The sequence below is a fragment of the Ochlerotatus camptorhynchus genome, unplaced genomic scaffold (genome assembly GCF_037179485.1).
Source record: "Ochlerotatus camptorhynchus isolate MF236.1 unplaced genomic scaffold, CSIRO-AGI_Acam_v1.1 ptg000070l, whole genome shotgun sequence".
NCBI classification, from domain to species: Eukaryota; Metazoa; Arthropoda; class Insecta; order Diptera; family Culicidae; genus Ochlerotatus; species Ochlerotatus camptorhynchus.
In genome coordinates this window covers 2327881-2350343 of record NW_027040560.1, presented here as the reverse complement: position 1 = coordinate 2350343, position 22463 = coordinate 2327881, and the positions used below count along the sequence as shown (strand labels likewise).

The window sequence follows — 22463 nt, the reverse complement described above, 5'->3', positions numbered from 1 at the left end:
GCGCCGACTGGGATTGAACCCAGGCCTGCTGGGGTGAGAGGTAATCACGCTTACCACTACATCACCGGCGCCGTTATACTTACCCTTAATGATTTCATATTTCTGGGGAAAAAACCAAGGGGGGGAGGTGGCTGTCAAATACGAACAATCGTCGCCTACCTCGCATAACTTGTTCCAAACGTAAACAAGCCATAAGAAACCTACAGCGTTTGTTTACGTTTGGAACCAGTTTCATACAAGATGATCAGTAGGCTGATTTGACAGCACGTCCCCCTCCAGGAAAAAACATGTTTTATAATAATTGAGTGGAAGCAACTCTGTTTATAATTGACGTTGAAGGCACCGCCGAAAAATCGTCTCTTCTAGCAAAGATTGACAGTTTCTTATGGAAATTTTCAGTGGAGTGAAAGGATAGTACGAACGTACAGTCTGACGTTTGCTTATGGATTTTACCATTGGAGTAAAGAGCTACAGAGTCGCCGTCAATGCCAATGGTCACAAAGGTCGTTCAAAGTCTGAAATGTTCTAAAATCATTATGCTTACCCTTTCATATTGTTCGACTAGATGATATAAGGGTCTCGAAGGTTTAGATTTGCGAATCAAACGATATTTTTCCCCGATCTGATTTCCTTTTTTGCATTCTAATCTCTTCCAGAGGCCTGGTCCGGTCACATCGACATCAACAAGCAAACACTGACGCCAACGATGAAGCGGTTGATCAAGCGAATCCACGTTCGAAACTATGTCCGCTTGGGGCGATCTCAAAGGCCAACATAATGTTATCTAGTAGAGTAGTGCTGTCTTCCATGAATGAAATGCTGTTTAAAAATCACCGTGCTTTTTTATTGCTTTGAGATGAAGAATGAGCGTAGAAAAATATGTGATCCCACTAATCGGTTGTAATTTTTTTTCGTATTTCAGGAAGCCTAAAACATCGCGTGGAACTGCTTCGAGCTGCCAAGGAAGCGCTAAAAGCTAAAAATCGCAACTCTGTCAAAGTGCACAGTCGAGGTAGCTCGAAACCAATGATTAACAAGACTCGCGCAAATGTCGAAGTAGGGCAATTCGTATTTCCTATCATGACGTCCGATGAGGTCAAACGATTGGAGGCTTCCGTGCGGCAGGACGTTGAGTTGTGGAATCAATACGTAAGTAACGAGTTCGGTTGATGCAGAGGTCCTCGAGTTTCGTATAACCTACCTGCTAATGCTACTTAGGTGAACTACTTGCGAGCAAGTATGGAAGCATACAAGGATCTAGCTGAGGTTCTGCGACGCACTTTCGGGGATGAAGTGTTCATCAGCTACAGCTACAATTCTCTGATAAAACATATCATCTTTAGTGATTGCATGTTAGGTAAATGGGAAATGGATTAGCAGTTCATGTTTGTTGTAATCATGTTTGGTTTCTTCCGCAGAAGCATGGCCAGAAATGACAGGTGCCTCTCTTAAAGATGCCATTTCTAAACTGATGGGTAGAGCTTATCTACGACAGATGCAAGCTCAGAAGAAACATAATTTGAGTTGAACAGTTTCTCTATTGTGTGTCAGCTGGCAGTTAGTTATAGGAAGCTTCAAGCAATTGCTCGTCTGGTTTGATGTGCTACAACATAGTAAAAGACTTATTATTCTTATCGATTTTCATTTTCATTTTTTTTTTTGATTGTGGCTGGAATAGATAAGCAAAAGAAAGAAAAGAAAAAGAACAATTAGTTGTAGATTCTTTCCAATGTTAATTATTGTTGTGATCGATAGCTTATTATGTCTCTGTCGTTGTTCTCATTTTTGTTTGTTTTGATGCCACTTTTCTCTGTATGGATTCCGCCTTTCTTCCTTTATTAAGGCACCTCCGCTAAGGCATGATGCAGTAGGACATTATGTGTAGATAAAGACAGATAAAGATAAATTTATATTATTCATAATTAGGTATTAATTGTTTAAGGTATTTCCTAAAACAGATCATACCGACACAAACGATCTGAAAACATCTTACTTGCTCAGCCTTCATCTCCTACATCATTAAATCGAACTCTATTTCTCTATTTTAGTAAAGCCGTTGGTCCCCGGTTCATGAGTTGATGGGTCGATAGGTAGGGTCCAGGTGTGGGAGGTGCCTTCCTGGCGTCGGTAGCATTGGTGCTCAGCACGGAAAACAAGATCGACGGAAAACATATCAAGGGAAAAAAACACATTAAATAGACAATGCGCCGCAAAGTGGATGGACCAATACCGAAAATCCCACGACCAAACCTCAAGAATATCGAAACCCAGAGCCCCCTCCGTGCCTGCCCCTCGGTGCACATTCAGTGAAGTTGGTTGATACAGTATACACAAATCAAATGCTCTAAATTGGCCACATGGGAATATTGAACACCATAAGGAAGCAGACAGCTATAAAGGACATTCCTACAATGCAAAATTACCACTACTAATCCATCTACTAATCATAGATGGTGACTTGGTAGGACATCTAAAGATCCTTAAGGATTTCAAGTTAAATTCAGCTGTAAGAACAATAGAAGATTGGATGGTAACAAAGACAAACTACGATGTTCCCTTCAAAGTGGTTAAACCAAGCCGCCATACATGGGAGTCTGGTGGGCCAAACATATGTCCAGGATCTATTGTATTTTACACGAACGGCTCGAAGATGGATGAAGATACTGGAGCTGGGGTCTTTGGCATTGGAATCAGTAAAATTATACCAATGGGACACACTCCCACAGTATTTCAAGCAATCATAGAATGTGCAAACATCTGTCTAACAAGAAAATGCAGGTTTGCCAAGATCTGTATATTCTCGGATAGCCAAGCTGCTCTTAATGCGCTTAAGGCGTTCACATGTCGATCGAAGTTATTATAGTCATATTATACTGGGTGCCCGGCCATTGTGGCATTGAAGGAAAAGACGAGCTTCTGCATCGAACTTCATCGGTCCGGAACCATTTTGTGGAGTCCCTGAGTGTACTATAAGGATGGAACTAAAAAGTTGGGAAACGTCCGTAGTAGAATCCAACTGGAACGCCACAGATGTATCCAGACAGGCGAAAAGATTTATAAGGCCAAGTGCAGCAAAAGCCCGGATGTTGCTTAATCTTAGTAAAAGAGATCTAGCACCAAAATAAAATGGGTCAGACAGCAATATTCCTGCACGCAGTTGTAAAAAGGCTCTACAGATAAGAAAAAAAATCCATCTGAACAGGATCACAATAAGAAACCACTAACCGTATTGTGCTTCCTCTAAGCGTATAACCAATCCCTAAACCTAAACCTGTTCTAATCCACCTGAAATGACAAACGAATGGAGGACTTTGACTACCCATCCATGCAATAGTCTCATTCCGTGCCTTATGGCAACTTGATGATTCTTTTGCGCTCATTTTCTGACACCACCCAAGGGAGACTTGGTCCTGTACCCAATGCTTAACTTATCTCCGTTCCATTCAGCTACTCGCAATTTCTTGTGATATAGTGGGCGGAATATTATTATATGAGACAATTCAATGCAGACGTCTTTCCAAATTTGGCAGATCGACAGGTAATCGGTGAGTTACCACGATAGTTGCTATTCAACAACTCGACAACGTCTCATCGTCAACGCCTGCTATGAGAATTTCCCATTGGAGACGCTAACGAAATAACGTCATCGAGCTATCGATCAACTACTCTGGTTACCTTTTCGTAGTGCGTTACTGGCATAAAGATCTACCACCGAAGCCTAGTCCGAATTATCTCAAACTAGGGGAACAGGATTGTTTTGTAATCAAAGAAACACATCTTAGTCCTGTTTACTTTTTATGTCTTGTTGATAGTGACAAAGTTTGGCTTTGTCCACCGAGGATGATCTTAAAACAAGGAACAAATGAGTTTTTCATCTACGTGATTTCTAATCCTGTATTCGCTGTACTCTAGTTTGAAGTGGTTACGACTAGGATTCTGACGCGTGATCATTATCGGTGTTATTGCTTGATTTTGTTGCGAAGAAATCAGTTTTTGACTGAAAAAGGGGCAAGAGTACTAGAGGAAGCACAGCTACGAATCAATGGCTCAATACTATAATATACAATACAATATAGTTGAAAGTGTCCCCCATTGGTGATCGGCGATCTAGATGGTGCCACACAAGGAAGAAGTGCTAGTTTGTTCACTAAAATGAACTATGACGAATGTTTATGGCTAGTTGTGCTATAATTCATCTTCCTCGTGTTTATTCGCAAAATTCACATGAAAAATTGATCACTTGCGTCGGAAATCAATTTGGCAAGGCATTTGTGACCAGCATACACCTTCCAGTCGTATGAAACTGTCCAAATCCGCCCGATTTTTTTCAAATATTTACATGGAAAATGCACTTCGTAACTTCAACTTCCATTTTCTCAATGCCTACTTTTTTCGTATGCGACTGATGTGGGATTATAGGTAGTATACATCCTTCCATCGTGGTCGGCGATCATGTGGCACAAAACCTACAAGACTTGCTAGCGTGATCTCACGTTCGCATCTTATTGCATGCACGCAGACGTACATTAAGTATCTGACACACTTACAAACCTGAGACCTACTACAAACGATAGGTTTTGGGATTTGCTTGAAGGTTGTCCCACGGCACATACACTACATCTACAATTTAATTTTTTGACGTAGGAATACGTCTGTGATTTCTATATGGGGGTACACAAAAATGGAACATGTAACAAAATTATGATAGATTTTGAACGTTAATAACTCAGCTGGACCCCTGGACCAATTTCAATAATTTTATCACCGATCGATCAGAATTATTTCTACGCTTCTGATAAATTTAAGACTTTATCATTTTTCAAAATATCACAATTGAAAATTGCACGAATGTGCAACTGTTGCTATGATAGTTAAACATATCACCGATTGCCTTGGAAAAGCGATTTCCCTAACACAGATTTCAAAGTTGAATTCCATCCGGTCTCACCAAACGGTGTTTATTCAATCACCGCGTGGTGAGTGGTGGTGTTCTCCAGTACACAACTGGAGCCCACATAAGCATCCATAGAAGGAGGAAGAAGCCGAGCCGCTATTGATCGGAATCAGTAGCTCTTCGTGAGTCGTTGTGGGCCATATGTGTCAAGCGCGTCATACTAAATAGTATAGACAGAGAGAACCCCGCTCCAATCCCTATTCCTACACAAAATACAAGCTCCTGCTGCAGTTAACAAATAAGATTTATTATATAAGACCACGTAGTCCTACGTTCACCCCATAGGGCTGTCCCTTGTAGTTTTTTCTTCTGTTGTTAACACCGGTCCAGGCTTTATTTCCTGTTGCCATTGGCCGATCAGCATATGTGAAACTTCGAATAATATGCCTTTCAAAAGGTGATGTCATTTCGACTAGTTTGCCCTGTTATAACTGATATAATTGAACATCAAAATGTCAAATTTTAAAATTGAAAACAATTAGATTGTCTGCAAAAACTAGTGTCGGGCAAGCGAATCCAGAATTATTTCCAAAAGCTGATATAAAGGGACAATTAAGGAAATTGTTTCATTATGTAAATTAGGCTGTCAATTACATGTAGACTTTGAAGCTGACAGATCATTACCGTACTACCTACAATATGTTTTCTTCTTTTTAGTTCTCTTTAGAAGCATGACCACACCGGCTAACTCACAACGAACTGCCCGTGCTGTTGAAAGTTGGAAACTGCTGCGGACGACTGATACTGTCTGATTTTTTATCACTAGCCCAATAAACATATTGTTGAAACCACAAAAACAATCGCAATTACTTTCGTTTTTAACTTAAAATGTCTGCTTCAATAATGACCAACAATTCTACACCCCCCACCCTCCCCTACCTGCAGGTTCCACCAGCGACCAGATCCTGTCGGCGGAGCTTCTACATCAGCACAACCTTCTTGTATCGGGCTCCGTTTCACAGCAGAAGACCCGCATCAAATCGTACACCCGCTTGAGTGCGCTGAGTTCGAGCCGCAGTACGGGCGTTGAGGGATTCACCTTCCCGCTGCAAACGGCCGAGGAAATCGAGCAGCTGGAAGCGGCGGTACGGGAAGAGCCGAGGATCTGGCATCAGTATGTAAGTTGGATCTAATCTAGTGCTAGAGCGACGTAGCCTCAAACTGTATCGACTTCCACAGGTTGACTTTCTGCGCGACAAGAAAACCGAAATCATGGACATTCCGAGTGTGCTGAAGCTACTCTTTTTGGACGAAGCGCTGGACGGGTACAACTTTAATGGCATCCAAGGGCGGAGGCTGCAGAAGCGCTCGTTGAAAATGTACGCCATTTTCGTCGACTGCATGTTGGGTAAGTATAACATGAGACTTTCAATCAACATAAATGAAATGCCAGAGGCTGTTAGAGCAAAGAGAGCAACCCGAAATTCATGTTTCTCCGCAGACGCTTGGCGCGAACAGATGATTGATCATCAGCAACTGCAGAAAGGCATAAGTGTCGCGATAATGGCGTCTAAGCGGCGCGAACGAGTTAAGCGATGCCGTGAGAATAAGCAGCACCGAGCCCGAATGATGGCTGAATCGGAAGCGAAAGTTGTCGTCGTCGTCGAGGCTGGTGAAGCGCATGATGAATAGCAGTATTAGACCAACCGAGCAATGGAAATCTCGTTCAATAAAACGCTTCAAACCGATAGCCTCTGTTATTTCGTTTTAGAATGGAAGTAGATGGTCGGTTATGACACCATGTGATTGAAGTTGTGTATCTTTTTAGATGCCTGGCCCGAGTACAGTGTGCAGATGCTTTGTAAGACAGTGGACGACGCCTTGCGGAAAACACGCCTCCGGCATGCTAAACGTGTATATCGAGCAAAAAAGGCTCTTGAAGAGGAGCAACAGATTTTCGAACCAAGGACAATCTACTTGGGACCTCCGCAGCCCAATGTTCAATAAAACAACGTTCAATAAAGTTTCTATATTTTTATAACAGAAAACTTGTTTCCTTTCGAGATATCGGAAACCTTCTTTGTAGTGAAGGTTATTGATCTATCGCTGCCAATGCCACTAACCGGTTGATTTCGTTTTAGTGCTCAAGCGAATCGAGCTGTTCAAACAGAGTGCACAGCATGGCGTGGACAATTTCATATTTCCCATCCCGGACAGTGATACCATCGAGCGGCTGGAAGCCGCAGTCCGCATGTTTCCAACCATCCGAAAACAATATGTAAGATTTCCTTAATGACCGTGAAGCGCAATATATAGTACAAGAATATTACCCGGCAGGTCGAGCACCTTCGTCGAGTGAAGGAGCAAACGAAGGACGTGGCGAAGGCATTTCCAGTTCTGTTTTCCGACGCAGCCCTCGAGATGTACAACTACAACGGCACTGGGCGTAAGGAGCGTCGACCTATGAAAGAGTATCACGTGTTCCATGATTGCATGCTAGGTTTATTCGAAAACTGGTTGTACGGGTTAAGAATGCTAAAGCTAACCATTGGACCATATTTCCACAGAGGCATGGACGCCGGACGGCGTGACCGAAGTGAATCTTCAGGAGAGCATCCACATTGTCATCAAGCGAGCCGATGGCCGGAAACGGGCGAAACTGTTCAACTTCCGGCGACGGATCTTCCAGAATGTTGGCACAATCTTCTCGGGGTATCCGGAGAACTTTCCCGATATACAGTCGTAAACGCAGGCCGCGAGCGACATGAAAAGACACGCACGCACGCACGCAATAGTGGCCGGTTGTAGTACTAGATCGCTGTGCTATAGTCGTACGAAGCAATATGCCTATATTTATTTTAATGTATTTTACCGTGATTCCAAGCTCGGCGCAATCAGTATATTTATTTATTCAAATTCAAAGCTAAATGAAGTGTTTTACTGTTGTGGTTGTGGGAGAAAGGGACACTGTTGAAATAAGTCAATAACCACGGCTACCTCCCTTTCCAGCCAGCATTCGGGTCGTCAGCGAAGAGAAGCTCCTTTCCAACCGTCAGGAGCAGCAAGAGGTTCCCCCAAGACCACCACAACAGCAGACCGGTTCGGTCAATATAGCCGGTTTCAGCTTCCCGATCGCGGATGAAGAAATCGTGGAGAAACTGGAGCAAACCGTCCGCAGTAACTGGCTGGTGCGGCAGGCCTACGTGAATCTGCTGCGCTCGCACATGCCTCGAAAGTCGGACGCCCATCGGATCTACGAAATCGTATCGAACAAAATCTTCACCCATCAGGCACTGCAGAACTACTATCTAACCGTGGACCGGCAACCGTACTTCAAACAGGCCACCCGGAAAGCGATGGTGAACTACGATATCTTCCAGGGGTGTATGCTAGGTGAGCGCCGTGCAAGGCAAATGAACTGACTGGATGTGCAGAAATGTAATGTGTTACTTTTTCGGTTTTTCAGAGGCCTGGTCGGACAGAGATGTGGACCATGCTACTTTGAACAATTCTTTGCGGGCGGTTGTGATGGTAATCAGTCGAAAACTGCGTAAACCAGTTGGTTCTGCCGGTAGGCGGAACTAGATTGCGTCGTTCAGATGGAACGTGACAAAAATCAATGGCTGTGCGCGAAATATTGTCCCATTATCAATTACGACTGTATCTCGATCCAAATATAATTTGAAAATGCTGAAAAATAAACAAAATGAAGCAAACGACTTTTCCATTCGATTCTAGCACTGCACAACAATGAGTACTAACATGTTTGTCTTGTTTCAGGTACGACTAGTCGCGAAATGGCAAAGTTAAAAAACGACCTGGAGCGCTCCACGGTCGAAAGCGGTTTACTCATCAGAAAACGTCAAATTCTGCAGGACAATATGCCCGAGCTGGTGGACAAGGATCAGGGCAGCCAATCGTCGTCAGGCTACAACTGTGGCAATTTGCACATTGAAATTCTTGACGAAGCCGATGTAACGGCACCTTGTTTCCAACGTGTGCAGCAGGACCTGAAGCACCAGCCGCTGGTGGCGGGATTCAACTTCCCTATCGCTGACGAAGATACGGTTGAACTGCTGGAGGCAACTGTAAACGTCAACGAACGAATCCGAGAAGAATATGTTAGTTGCGAATGATTTCTGGGTCTACCCCGTTTGGGATAACAGTCGTTTGGGCCTAATGATTGGAAAAAGGTATTTGAAGCTTCTAAGTGGTCAGTGGACTGTAACAAACCGCAATACATTCAATCAGGGTGTTTTGTTACTTCATACGTAGCAAGGCGGGAGTAAGCGTCATCCATTCTGATGATGGTACAGCACGCAACATCGCCCTACTGCTTCTCTCTGAGATGACTACGTTGGTCATGACGAGAGAAGCAAAACAATAGTTGGGTAAAGAAGAGTTGCACACCATCGCCTGGAAGTGCTTTCGGCAACGTGCACTCAAATAATTTATCACATATCTAATGGATGAAAACCATGTGAATTTCACATAACTTTCATGTGATCACATAGCTAAAAATCCCTCCACAAAATCACTTGAATATTATGAGGCCCATGAAATTCATATGAAAAATCATATAAAATTAACGTGATCGCATAAATGTTATGTGAAATTCAGATGAATTCCATTAATTTTGTTTATGGATGAAAATCATTTGCGTTTCCAATGGAAGCTACATGAAAACTATTTTCGGTGTGGGTCTTTAGGTACACTGCAATACAATTTCACGTAATATTTACCTGAAAAGGTACGTAGATATTTTCCATCGTCTTCCATGTGATTCATATAGAAATCAAGTGATTTTCACGTAAATTTTATCGGACGTTCCGATGATCTTCAAATAGATTTCTCTTAAAATTAAGTGAATTCTGTAGTAAGTGTCAATGGATTTTGTAGTAACGTTTAAGTGAATATCTGGTTCAAAATGCATTCTAGTTAATTTGTCTTTTGACAAAAGCAGACCCAAATAAAACAAGTAACTTATATGCAATTCTATTCGATCGATTACTTCATCCGCAAATTTAGTTTCAAGTTTTTTATTAGACTAAAATTTAATCTATAGTCGAGGGGGGCGACTCTATCTACGATGCAGAAAAGATTGTTTTTTGCTGTGGCTAGCTGCGCGCACGCTGAGTTGATAGAATGAAGATTGATGACGATTCTGAAGATTTCCAGCAAAAAGATGATGCTCGATGCAAGTAGATGCGACAAATGAAAGAAGATTTTTCGAAGATTGATTCGCTAGTGTGATATTTGTTGAGCATCTTAACTTGAGATTTAGATGTGTCGCCCCCCTCGTCTATAGTAGATTTTCAATTCCTTGATATTCAATGCGTTTATGATCAATGTTTGCTGTATGAAATAATGGATAAATGAAATTAACTATTAGTTTATTGACATCATCAAATATCGATACATACATTTATTTTTCAAAACTTCAGATGACTTTGTTGTGTCGAAAGAAATTTTGAAGCAAGTCGATTAAGATTGTGAGGAGCTCAATTAATCGGACCCCTCACTCTGGAATTTAATGTTTGATTTAATTAATAAGGATGAGGCGAACCAGCCTCAGGCTGAAAGCCTCCCAAATAAAGATAAATCATTCAATCAAATTAATAAGGATTAAATTATTAATATCAACCTTACGTTTAACATCAAGTAGACTATCAGACCTGCTATCAGGAGGTCTCAAATCGTCCACATAACTTTTACCAACATGATGCAAGAACTTGACCAGTCAATCTAAAGGAATTCATTACAATACCATTGAATTTTATGTGCAGCATGTAATTATTGCTGTATTACTATTCTTGAGAAGTTACCTGAATTTTCATGTGAAATTTACGTTTCTCGTTCGTTCAGTGTAGTGATAAACGTCGCTAGAACAACCGCACACAGTATATGAGCAAGTCAAACGCGCACTCTTTTGCCTGTGGATTTGAGGACACACCTCAAATCCCCTCATCCATCTCATTATCTCTCTTCGCTCAATTTCAACTTCTGTTCAATTTTCACACTGCCGTACTCTAGCGGATCTATCAATAAATCTTCGTCAGAACTTTCTCTAGCTAATACATTACCGCACTAAAAGCTTCATGTTGATAGTTGAAGATATTTATCCGTTGAATAACAGACTTAAAGTGGTAATTGTATACGATAGATGGAGGAGATGAAAGTATAGAGTTGATAGTTCCGTTAGAGTACGGCAGTGGGGAAATTGTATATAGAGAGTAGAAAGCGAGCAAAGCCAACTTTGAAGAAGGTACGAATCGGGTTGATCAACTCTCTTTACCAAAGATGATCAACCCGATTCATACCTTCCTCAAAGTTGTCCTTTCTCGCTTTCTACTCTCTATATACAATTTTCACACTGCCGTACTCTAATGGAACTATCAACTCTATACTTCCTTCTCCTCATTTAACGTATAAAATTACCACTTTAAGTCTGTTATTTGACGCTTAGCATCCTCAACTATGTAAATCGTTAACTTCACGCAGAAATAATACAAACAAAATAGTTAAAGTTCATGTTGATATTAGTATAGCATTTCCTTCCAACTCTGACCTCTTAATTATTTTGGAAATCCGTAACTTTACGACATTTAAATATATAGGGGAAATGACGGCTTCGGCATGACAGACTATTTTCGGCAACCTAAATAGAAATCATCATCACTTTAACTATTTTGTTTGTATTACTTCTTACGAAAACACTTCGCTGAATGCACTCAAAAGATTCTTTAGGCTTTCAGCTTCAATTTGATTATATTTTTACCACTGAGAAAAAGCAATGCGAAAAAAGGAGGGTTTTCTTGAAATGAAACACACGCACTACAAAATGCTGCTGATTTCGAGTTGCCGATGAAAGCACAGCTGTTTAACATGTAGCTCAAATAGAAAGGTTGCCGAATAAAAAGATGTTGCCCACAATAGTCGCTCTCACTAGAGAAATTGGAGCGTTGTAAAAGTGTTTCAAAACAGTTTTTAACAATTCTTTCGACAGAAATTGTTAGAGCAGCTGGCAGCAAAAGATTGTTAATAAACCAGTAATGCATATGCGTGCGTTCCTTAGATAAAAAGGCTATAGAAAGATGGTTGCTGCTTAGGTTACCGAGAATACGTAAATTCCCCTAATGCGTGACATTTTGGATTGATTCTATTATATTAATAAAGTGATTTCCCAACATGATCCATTTCCTTGGAATTCAATTTCTCTGAAAATTATCGTTTTTATCCGAGGGGGACGACTCTATCTACGATGCGGAAACGATTTTGTTTTAGTGTGGTTAGCTGCGCGCACGCTGAGTAGATAGAAAGAAGATTTATGACAATTCTGAAGATTTCCTGCAAAAAGATGATGCGCGATGCAAGTAGATGCGAGAAGTGAAAGAAGATTTTTAGTAGATTGGTTTGCTAGTGTGAGATTTTTCGAGCATCTATAATTGAGGTTTAGATGTGACGCCCCCCTCGTTTTTATCTTGGTTTTTATTAGCGTAATTGTTTGTTATGGGCAATGATTCACAGTTTTCAGGGGGAACGACACTCATTCAGATGCATTCTATTTTATCATACTTGCCTGTAAAATAATGTAATTGAAGAGAGTTTTTTGAATTTGTCGTCTTGACGAAAATTGAGTAAGGATAAAAAATATATATGGGATTCCTAATGGGATTGCATTGGATGCGAGGGTGCTTCAAATTGTCATGGGGATGCGTGCAACTGAAATGAAACAGTACGAAAGTAAAACATCGAAGTAGCCATTTTAGTCAATGCTCAGTGAAAAATAATGTTTGGATGGTGACAGCTGGACTACAAAAGCCCTCTACTAATAGAATGTATCGATTCCTCGACGAAACTGCAAAAACCTTTAATTCTAAACACGCAAACGAAATTTTTGAAAGCCGGCAGAAGCGGCAGCAGCCAGTGATGCAAAATATCATGACACTCACGTGACACTCGTCTTCGCATCAACCGACTATCGCTGACAGATCGTTTTGTCACGTAGTGAGAGTTAGAGCCATGGCAAACAACAATCACCAGTAATAGTCGCTGCTCACAAGCAAAACGTTACACTCGCTGCTGATGATGAAAAGCACAACGAAAACAGTGAAGACTTCTGCAGTACGATCATGAGAAAAAGCGAAACGACAGAAGAAATGAAAACAATGCCTACGCATTCCAAGTTCATCTCGGCAGGCGCGACTGTGTGAGTTACAAACAAAGCAGGCAACATGAAACGGAAGCTGTTGGGCTCCACTCACCAACACACTCACATAAGCAAGCAAAGCAGCAACTGCTTAAAAACGAGCACAGATGAGTGTCGTGATTGTCGGGAATGACCAGATCGGTGATGAATCACAACAGAAGGCGACATTCATCAGTAGTTTTCTACTTATTTCGTCAACTTGACGAAGCACATTGATAGGAATGTACAAAGTGTTACTACCATCAGCTGTTTGGCGATCGTGATTGTGATAGGTTGCAACTCTGGCAGCAGCTGCAGGAATAGCAGCATCGCGGATTCGTGTAGCCGTTACTGAGGCTGGAAACCTCGGTCCGGTCACGATACTGTGATCTACACAACCGATTTGCAATTCTCGACAAATTAACTTAAAAATTCTACCCTGAATTTGAACTCACAAAAGTGACTTGGAGTCAAAGTCTAAAATCTCTTAGAGCGCTTTCTAAAACTACCTTTAATATCATCTGAAATGACTTGTTATCCCTGACATTCATTCTAAAATCTACTCAAAATTCCAAAAAAGTTTAGTCTGGTCCAATAATCTTAAAACTTTTCAAAGCCCCATTTTTTTTTCTGAAAAATAGATTAAGTAATTTTTTCCCCGATTTGTCATTGAAATTCCCGGCTTTTTCCCAATTTCCCGGTTCACTGGTCATCCTGCTCATCCCACACCTGTCCTATAATATTCGATCGACTCTCCACAAATGAGAGAGCGAGATGTATCGTCGGATTCGTGCAATATTGGCACCACTCAAAATCTATGAATTTTCACATTCAACGTTTGAAAATTTGGGGTTCAGTTTCAATTTTTGATTCTTTTGATTTCCATTGGGCTGAATCGAGTGTGTTTCATTAATTCTTTCAAATTCAGATTAAAAAATAAACAGTTTAACGATTTTCACTGCTTCTTATTTCAATGTTCTCATTTGTCAATCGAGAAATCACTTCATCCTTGGCCTTCAGCATAGATATACGTGGTGGTTACCTTCGTACTATTCATTCCCTAATTCATTTCCACCAGCTTCGCCAGGACAATCGCCTCCTTGAACGACTCAACGCATATCAAAATTTTTTTTAACACCATGTTTATTATGGAGATCGTTGAAAACTGACAGTGCTTCGCGATCGACCTGAAAACTGCACGGCTTGCTTGATGATTTGTGTGCATGCAGAAGGGATAAGTTGGGAAAAGAAATAATAGATAGGATGGATTGAAATTTTGTGCACGTTGAAAATTTTAGGAGTGATTTGGGTAAAAATTGGATAATCCTGAAGTGTCGTCCCCCTTGACAATTTTGCTAAATTTCGGCCATTTTGGGTGTTGTAGAATTTTCAAAATAGCGACCTTAAAAATTTTCAAAAAAATGTAGCACGGAAACGGCATTTCTTGTCGAAATTACATTTGAGATAAAGTTTTAGAGAAAAATAATTCCTTTCTGTTAAAAATAAACAGAGCATTTATTTCTCGATTTATTTGAAGTAAAATAAAAAAAATAAAACCTTACAATGTCCTTGTCCGATTTTTGATTTTTTGACGTAGACTAGGTCTTAACGGGGGTAAATCGAAAATATAAAATTGCGACCGTCACAAAAAGCTGTTAGGTTTTGAACGCTTAAAACTTTGTCATTTATAGATGAAATTAAAATCCAAATACACTAATCGATAGGAAATAGCTCTACGAATCTGCTAAAATAAATACTTTTCAAATTTTCCATAATTTTTTTTGAAAAATGTTCGAATAAAAAGTGATAATTATATCACTGTATTCAGGAAAAAAACGTTTTCCCTAATCCAGTCGTCATAATCAAGCAGAAAAACTTCCTCGCAGCCGGACAACCTTGACAACTAGCGGTGGAGTGGAAGGAGACTCACCTCTTCAACTAGTGTGTTTGCATTAAGCGCAATCCACACCTACCCGATATCGTCTGGCGATTTTTTTGTATATCATCGGTTTCATCCAATACTGTCAAAAGTGTTGAAATTTTTCAATTTTGAGATTTTGGTGGCAAATGATGGCAAGTAGTGTGAAGTGTAATCCCACAAAAACCCATTTTGAAATTCGGGAAAAAATCAAAAGTTATAGGTAGATATGTCTTGGCTACTTTTTCATAAAAAGTCAATAAAGTAGCATCAAAGGCTCATTTTGAGCTCTGCCTATGTTGCCCCTATACAAATGGAATTTAATTGTCCCTTTAGCATGTTGTTTTTTTCATTCAATATGGTCACAACTCAAAAAAGTAAACCCAGTTTTGCATGGCAAATGGGCACACTTCAAGTAAAAATCGTTGGATTGTTTATTTTTTGATCTGATATTTGATAGAATTAATGAAACACACTCGATTCAGTCCAATGGAAATTAAAAGATTTTTAAAATTGAAACAACAGCGGTGCCGGTGGTGTAGTGGTAAGGGTGATTGCCTCTCACCCCAAAAGGGGGTTGGGTTTAATCCCAGTCGGCGCCGCTGGGATTTTCTGAGGCATATTATCTCGCTCTCTGATTTATGCAGAGTCGATCGGATTACAGGTATATCAACCGGTGGAAACTAACGATTTAGGCTGTGAACCATTTGCCGAGTTAAATTTAACTCGTGGTTAAAAGTGACATTTCGAAAGTTTTTCTCTATGTTCGAAAATCTCTGTGCTGTCGATCAACTGGTTTTTGAGAAGAACTCAGCCACGGTTATCAAAATTTAACTTCTTGTCTGCCAGAAATAACCACACTCGGATAGCAGGGTTAATCAATAACTTGCCATCTGTCATATTTTAACCAAAAGTTAAAAAAAAATCCACCAAATGGTTCAGAGCCTTAACATTGGCTCACTACTTGACTAGCCTATTGGTCCCAATCATTTGATTCGCTATGAAAGTTTGACAGATAAAATGAGGGTTTCGTGGATTTTCCTATGTTTCGAGGGGTGTATCGATTAGCTTGGGACCGAAGGGAGTTAAGTTGAGCACGTTTCTTCGTCACCTTCTAGTCTTAAAGTTACCTCTTTGGGTATATCTCGATATAACGTAACTGTCACTTTTGACTTCCATCGCCGATTTATCGCAAACGATCATTCAAACAAGCTTAGTAATAACATAGAGGTAACTCTAAGACCACTGGGTCCCGAAGAAAATCATTATTATTTTTGGCTCACTCAGTACCAGAACAACGGTCCCAAGCAGTCCCAAGCTATTTCACTCACCCCTGCATGTTCTGCATGAATCCACACACCCCTGATGTTATCTGTCAAACTTTCATAGCGAATCAAAACAAACCTAGTGTAGTAATAGAATTTCAACTAGAATAGGGTACGTTAATCGTTTGCTTGGGACCAATAGGCTACTAAAGTGGTGAGCCAATTTAAAATCGTTAGTTTCGTATTGATTGTTGGTAATAACATAGAGGTAACTCTAAGACTAGAAGGTCCCGAAATAACGTGCTCAACTTTTTGGCTCAGCTCTGGTACCATAGAGGTAACTCTAAGACTAGTAGCAACAATCAATACGAAACTAACGATTTTAAATTGGCTCACCACTTTAGTAGCCTATTGGTCCCAAGCAAACGATTAACGTACCCTATTCTAGTTGAAATTCTATTACTACACTATGTTTGTTTTGATTCGCTATGAAAGTTTGACAGATAACATCAGGGTTGTGTGGATTCATGCAGAACATGCAGGGGTGAGTAAAATAGCTTGGGACCGTTGTTCTGGTACTGAGTGAGCCAAAAATAATAATGATTTTCTTCGGGACCCAGTGGTCTTAGAGTTACCTCTATGGTTGTACTTCTTTAAGCTAGTACCTCAAATTCTACCTTTCACCAAAACGGCTGGTTTGCATTAGAGAGGGTCTAGTATAAGAGAGGAGCGGACTGGTTGGTATTGAGCCAAACGAACTGTCAAAGCCAGAGCCAATCGAGCAGCGCCTATCTTGATTACATTGGCAGTGTTGCTCGAGGTGTTGCTAGACCCCACCCAGGCATAAGTTGCCAAGGCAGTTTGCTTTGAATCCGCTCTTCTCTTATACTAGATCCTCTCTAGTTTGCATGACTGTGATCGACCATCACAAACTTTTTCATCTCCTTTCTATCAGCCGCTCACTTCCTTGATGATAAGATTCTTCCTGCTTCTATTCAAGTCACCCTTCAACTTGGCAACGACCACATTTCCTTTTCTAGCAATCTTTCATAGTTATATTGGTAGCGGTTCGCCACCCGGCAGACGGTCCTTTTCCCAAATCAATATAACACCAATTACGATATTTTCTTAATTAAATAACACGCGCATAAAACTCACTACAATACCAATCAATCGTCCAAATACTTATCACACATTTTGAAAAAAAAAAACTTATTAGAACTTTAAAAAAAACTCCGCGGAAAAACAGATAAACTCATGACAGCTCATGAAAACTCAACCGTCCGTGGGCTGAGCCTACTGCGATCTACTCGCAAAAATACTTTGGATGCCGGTGTACTTTTGAAAACATTAAGAGCTTCTATTTACCGAGGGGTTCATAAATTTGACCTTTGCCGATCGATGTTTCTAGTTTCATTAGGGGCTGTTCATAAACTACGTAAACCGATTTTTAGACAAACCCCTCCCCCGCGTACACAATCGTCCATACATTTTGTAGTGACAATTTTTTTTTTGGAAATTTGTATGGACCGTAGACATTTTGTCAACCCCACCCCCTTAACTAGAACTTCTGAATGAGTATATAAAAATGGAGAACCTCATGCAAAAAGTGGACTGATTTCAGTGAGAATTACTCATTTTGCACAAAACGACGAGAGCTTTTTCCAATCTGCTCGAATGTTTCAGAGAAAACCATGTTGGAATTTGTTTTATTCACTCACTTTCACTTTAAAAGAGTTAAATGTTACTCATAGAATGTGTTGGGTAATACCATAGAGGTAACTCTAAGACCACTGGGTCCCGAAGAAAATCATTATTATTTTTGGCTCACTCAGTACCAGAACAACGGTCCCAAGCAGTCCCAAGCTATTTCACTCACCCCTGCATGTTCTGCATGAATCCACACACCCCTGATGTTATCTGTCAAACTTTCATAGCGAATCAAAACAAACATAGTGTAGTAATAGAATTTCAACTAGAATAGGGTTCGTTAATCGTTTGCTTAAGACCAATAGGCTACTAAAGTGGTGAGCCAATTTAAAATCGTTAGTTTCGTATTGATTGTAATTGGTAATACTAAAAAACACTTTTTCACGGCATTAGAGGAAAGTGGGGCAGTTTGGCCAACTTAAGAAAATCATCACTAATCATACAAACTTCAGTGGGAATTTGAATAATGTTTAACCAAATGAATAGTTTCAAGCCGTTTTGAATCTTAATTTAAAAAATGTTCGTTTTGTAACCGAAATTAAACCGTTGGGCTAAAATGTACCACCCCGACAGGGTGCTTGCGACCTTGTAAACATCGGGTAAGAATATTCTGCTCTCTTGAGGCTTTATGAAGGGTCAACAATGAACAGTTTTAGCACCGACGAACCGACATGCCACTGGAGCATTTCGTTTGTCCGCAATTCGATTTGTTAAATGAGCGATTTGATCTGTCCAACAGGCGATCAGATCTGTCAAATTAAGAGATGAACTAGCCTATGGCTAAAAGACCCTCTATAATAAAGGAAAAAAAAAAAAAAAAAGATCTGTCAAACGAGGCGAGACGTAAACCAAGTCAATATAAATGTTACGTGTGTACGTGTCCTTGCTCATGATATGTCGCTATCGGATGAGTAGGTGGCGTCTAGGGCAAGAATTTGAAAGTAGCTTCTATGAGACGTCACGTCGGTTCGTCGGTGGTTTTAGCATAAAAAGATTTATTAAATTTAAGAAGTACTGCCTATTTAGGGCTATATTTATGAAAGGAATAATGCAAAATTGAAGAATTTAAGTTGAAATTTAAATGGTGCTTATATTGCCCTGAATGGACTTAAGTAATATTTTGTTACGAAAATCTTTAAGTTATAAAAAAAAACTACTCATAGACCTTATTTGCTGATTCAGGAATCTTATAACAGTTTTGACATTTTGAGCTAGTCTAACATTTTTCGAATATTTGCTCTAGAGAAAAGTATGCTGTTAGACTTAAATGAAATGGATAGTTGAAGTAGGCTTCAATAAGTTGATTTTTAAGCGGGTGGCCACTTTGCCCCTTTGGCCATATTGCCCCACTATACCAAACGACTGTTATGTCAAACGACCATTATGCCAAATGACTGCTATGCCAAACGCGGTAGACCCTTTATTTCTTATGTCTAATGCTCTATTTTTTCCTCGCAGATCAACTACCTAAGGGTAAAGAAGCCCAAGCCGGTTGGAATTGTGAACGTATTTCACACGTTGTTTTCGGACGAATCAATGTACAGCTACAATTACTCTGGTATTTGCAACCATGGGTCAGGGCGGAAGGCCATGCAAAACTACACCATCTTTGTAGACTGCATGTTGGGTTAGTTGGTGGCGATTGGTGCGGTACTAGATTGGTCCTAATGCCTGTGTTGTTAATTTCATCTACAGAAGCCTGGAAGCACCACGGAATTGACAAAGCACACCTCAAGCAAAATCTCAACCAGGTGATCAAGAATATTAACGGCCGCAAGAGGAATCGCAAGTATTTCGCCAAGCGGAGGGTGAGGAATAGAATGCACAAGCTGGAATCGGCAAAGGAGTAACATTATTGAGTCACGTGTTGAGGTAGTAGATTCCGGCTTTCATTCATCTCAGTGATCAATTTCGCTACAATAATCTGGTACATTTTTGTAACTTCTAGAAATAAGCGGCCCCGTTTTGCAATTAACTGGAGGATTGTTGGTTGAGTTGAGTAAAATAATGAACTAATAATAAAGTTTGCGAAAAAACAACCACGTGTTTCATTGATTAGTCTCATTGCAAAAAGACACCTTTTACTATAGATTGCATTATTTCTCACACTAACGGTTTGTACGCATTTTGCAGCGACAGCCTCAACCGTTTCAAATCTGATGGAACCTACCATCAAAATCGAGGAAGACAGCGTGGAGTTCGATGAGTATGCTTTCTACTCGGCGCACAACGTCAAGACCGATGACAGCAGCAACGATAACAAAGCTGCACTCCTCACTAGCAACTGCAAACGGTCGGCTACGAGGATGCAGATCGAGGAGCTTTTCCAAATTTCCAGCGTATGCAACCAGAGCCGAAACCTGTTGAAGCAGCCCTTTCCCATCCAGACTGTGAACGAACTAAACGAGCTTGACACCTTATTGTTAGGGAATCCAACTTTCATGGAAAAATGCGTGAGCTTACACTTTCCCCTCCCTTTGCATCGTAGTAGTAGAATGGAACAACCTTAGCTAATGTTTGCCATTTTTCAGGCACAAATGCTGCACAACGCCGTTCGAAACGAAACGCTGGAGAACGTGACCGGGCACATGCGGCTCCTGCTGGAGTTTGCCGTCGATTACTCGGTATTACTGAAATACAGCTGGTTTGGATTTCTTCCGAGATCGCCGATCGCACGGGGCATGGGCGAACAGCAGCCGTTCCGGAATCTCATCGGTGTAATTCACCTGTTGCATCGGGCTAGGCGGTTGCGTTTCGGCAAGTGCAGCCTGGAGGAAATTCACGAGGGCATCGAAAAGTTCCTCAAACGGAAATTGCGCTGCCATGCGCTGTTTGTCAAGAAACAAAACTACGTCATTCAGGGGTCGGTGTAGACTGTAGACCAAAAAAACAACGGATGCCAAACATAATAAGAAATTGATTACTAGTCCTTTTATAGAAAGATAATTTATTGTAGCGCATATACTAACCGAAGACGGACAAAACACGCAGAATTTACCTTCCTAGTTTATACGACAGTATTATACTCCTCTAGAATTTAACGAAACTTGATGCCATGTACTCTACAAGGAGGAATCGGGTGCTTCAAAAGCACTCGGACTAGTCAGCTTATAACCAAATTTGTGGAGGAGAATCGACGTTGAGAAGCCAACTAACTAGGTTTAAGTTTTATCGTTTTTAAATTATTACAGATCTAGCAATTCCAAAGTATTTATATAGTACTGCTTACATGTTTGTACAAGCGTACTATAATGCCGTTATACGCTAGAAGATTGAGCAATTGTGCCAATGGCAGTATAATACTAATAGGCATTGCATTTGTTTATTTTTTTTGTCCTAACGTCAACAGACTCCCAGTGATCCCAGAGCAACATACCAAGTAAAGTCAACTGTTGCCGAAGGAACATGTGGCGTAACTCTCCGTGCAAATTAAATTGAGAGTCACGATACACGACTTGGCTTTTTTCACCTCACAAGTGACAGAGAGTCGCACGACTCGCAGAGTAGGGGGATTTGTGTCGCAATGCATATTTACCGTCAAGCAAGGTGTCTTTGTTAGAATAACCAGGGTGGCCAGTTAACCGGGAAAAAGCCGAAAAGCTTCCGGGATTTTCGATGACAAATCAGGGAAAAACAAACTTCGTCCTCTCTATGATAAAAATAAGATTTTGGACCTTGAAAAAATGTCAAGACCTTTGGACTGGAGTAGATTTTCAGCATACAGTCACTAATTGAATTATAATTAGATTTTTAGAAAAACAATTTTCCAATGATTCTTTGGAGATTTTAAAATATATTCCTGGGTTAACACCAGGTCAGAGAGAATTTCAAAGGGAGTTTAGCGATGAATTCCAAGAAAGTTTTGACAAGATGTCCAAGTTCAAGTGAATTTTTAAGTAACTGTGTGGAAAACTCCATGAAGATTGTGAAGAGGATTCCAGGATCGTTGAAAAATACCAAAAGAATGAAATTTTGAGGGTACACTTCTAAAGGAACTCTGAGAAAAGTTTTGAGCGAATTCGGAAGATAATTCTAAGAGATTTTGAGAAGAATTTAGAAGAGAATCCCAAGATAAGCTTGAGCAACGTTTAAAAAAAGCTGAGGTGAATTGCATGGGAATTCTAAAGAGAATTCAAGCGAATCTTAAATAGAATTATGGATGGAAGCTTCAGTGACTTCTTAAGCTGGGTTTATACAGGGCAAGTCAATTGATCAAGTCAGTTGAATTCAACTGACTAGAACGCGAATTGGACGTGTAAACCATGCCATTCAACTGACTTGATCAACTCACTTGAATTGAACAAAGTTGAACCAGGCTCAACTTTTCAAGCCAATTGAATTCAACTGAGTTGATCATTTGACTTGCCTAGTCTAAATCCAGCTTTAGAAAAAAAAACATTAAAATTCGAAGTGAATATAAGGATGATTATTTTTTTAGATTGTTCTGCAGACATTCATGGCAAATCTACATTCATTTGCCTCTTACTT

At 40.3% G+C, this 22463-nt stretch overlaps 3 protein-coding genes across 3 annotated transcripts; all 3 read left to right on the top strand.

The window, feature by feature from the left end:
* Positions 1–5812: 5812 nt before the first annotated feature.
* On the top strand, positions 5813–7801 carry LOC135697268 (uncharacterized). The gene is made up of 5 exons (XM_065216891.1): positions 5813–6072; positions 6134–6302; positions 6723–7172; positions 7232–7394; positions 7462–7801. Exons 2-3 carry the CDS (start codon positions 6167–6169, stop codon positions 6899–6901), a joined length of 315 nt encoding a protein of 104 aa, XP_065072963.1. The 5' UTR covers positions 5813–6072; positions 6134–6166; the 3' UTR covers positions 6902–7172; positions 7232–7394; positions 7462–7801.
* On the top strand, positions 7316–20008 carry LOC135697342 (uncharacterized). Its single transcript, XM_065216958.1, has 6 exons — positions 7316–7394; positions 7462–7636; positions 7908–8287; positions 8361–9015; positions 19434–19602; positions 19671–20008. The coding sequence occupies exons 1-4, from the start codon at positions 7316–7318 to the stop codon at positions 8477–8479; spliced, it is 753 nt and encodes a 250-aa protein (XP_065073030.1). The 3' UTR covers positions 8480–9015; positions 19434–19602; positions 19671–20008.
* Positions 20009–20112: 104 nt separating this feature from the next.
* Positions 20113–21773, top strand: LOC135697267 (uncharacterized). Its single transcript, XM_065216890.1, has 2 exons — positions 20113–20428; positions 20507–21773. The coding sequence occupies exons 1-2, from the start codon at positions 20135–20137 to the stop codon at positions 20846–20848; spliced, it is 636 nt and encodes a 211-aa protein (XP_065072962.1). The 5' UTR covers positions 20113–20134; the 3' UTR covers positions 20849–21773.
* Positions 21774–22463: the final 690 nt, after the last annotated feature.

Excerpts from the sequence above, each read along its gene's own strand:
- LOC135697268 (XM_065216891.1), top strand. The coding sequence starts at position 6,167 with ATGGACATTCCGAGTGTGCTGAAGCTACTCTTTTTGGACGAAGCGCTG. Across the intron at positions 6,303-6,722 it reads TTTCGTCGACTGCATGTTGG|ATGCCTGGCCCGAGTACAGT; the intron begins GTAAGTATAACA and ends GTATCTTTTTAG.
- LOC135697342 (XM_065216958.1), top strand. The coding sequence starts at position 7,316 with ATGTACAACTACAACGGCACTGGGCGTAAGGAGCGTCGACCTATGAAA. Across the intron at positions 7,637-7,907 it reads AACTTTCCCGATATACAGTC|CATTCGGGTCGTCAGCGAAG; the intron begins GTAAACGCAGGC and ends CTTTCCAGCCAG. Across the intron at positions 8,288-8,360 it reads CTTCCAGGGGTGTATGCTAG|AGGCCTGGTCGGACAGAGAT; the intron begins GTGAGCGCCGTG and ends TCGGTTTTTCAG.
- LOC135697267 (XM_065216890.1), top strand. The coding sequence starts at position 20,135 with ATGGAACCTACCATCAAAATCGAGGAAGACAGCGTGGAGTTCGATGAG. Across the intron at positions 20,429-20,506 it reads CAACTTTCATGGAAAAATGC|GCACAAATGCTGCACAACGC; the intron begins GTGAGCTTACAC and ends GCCATTTTTCAG.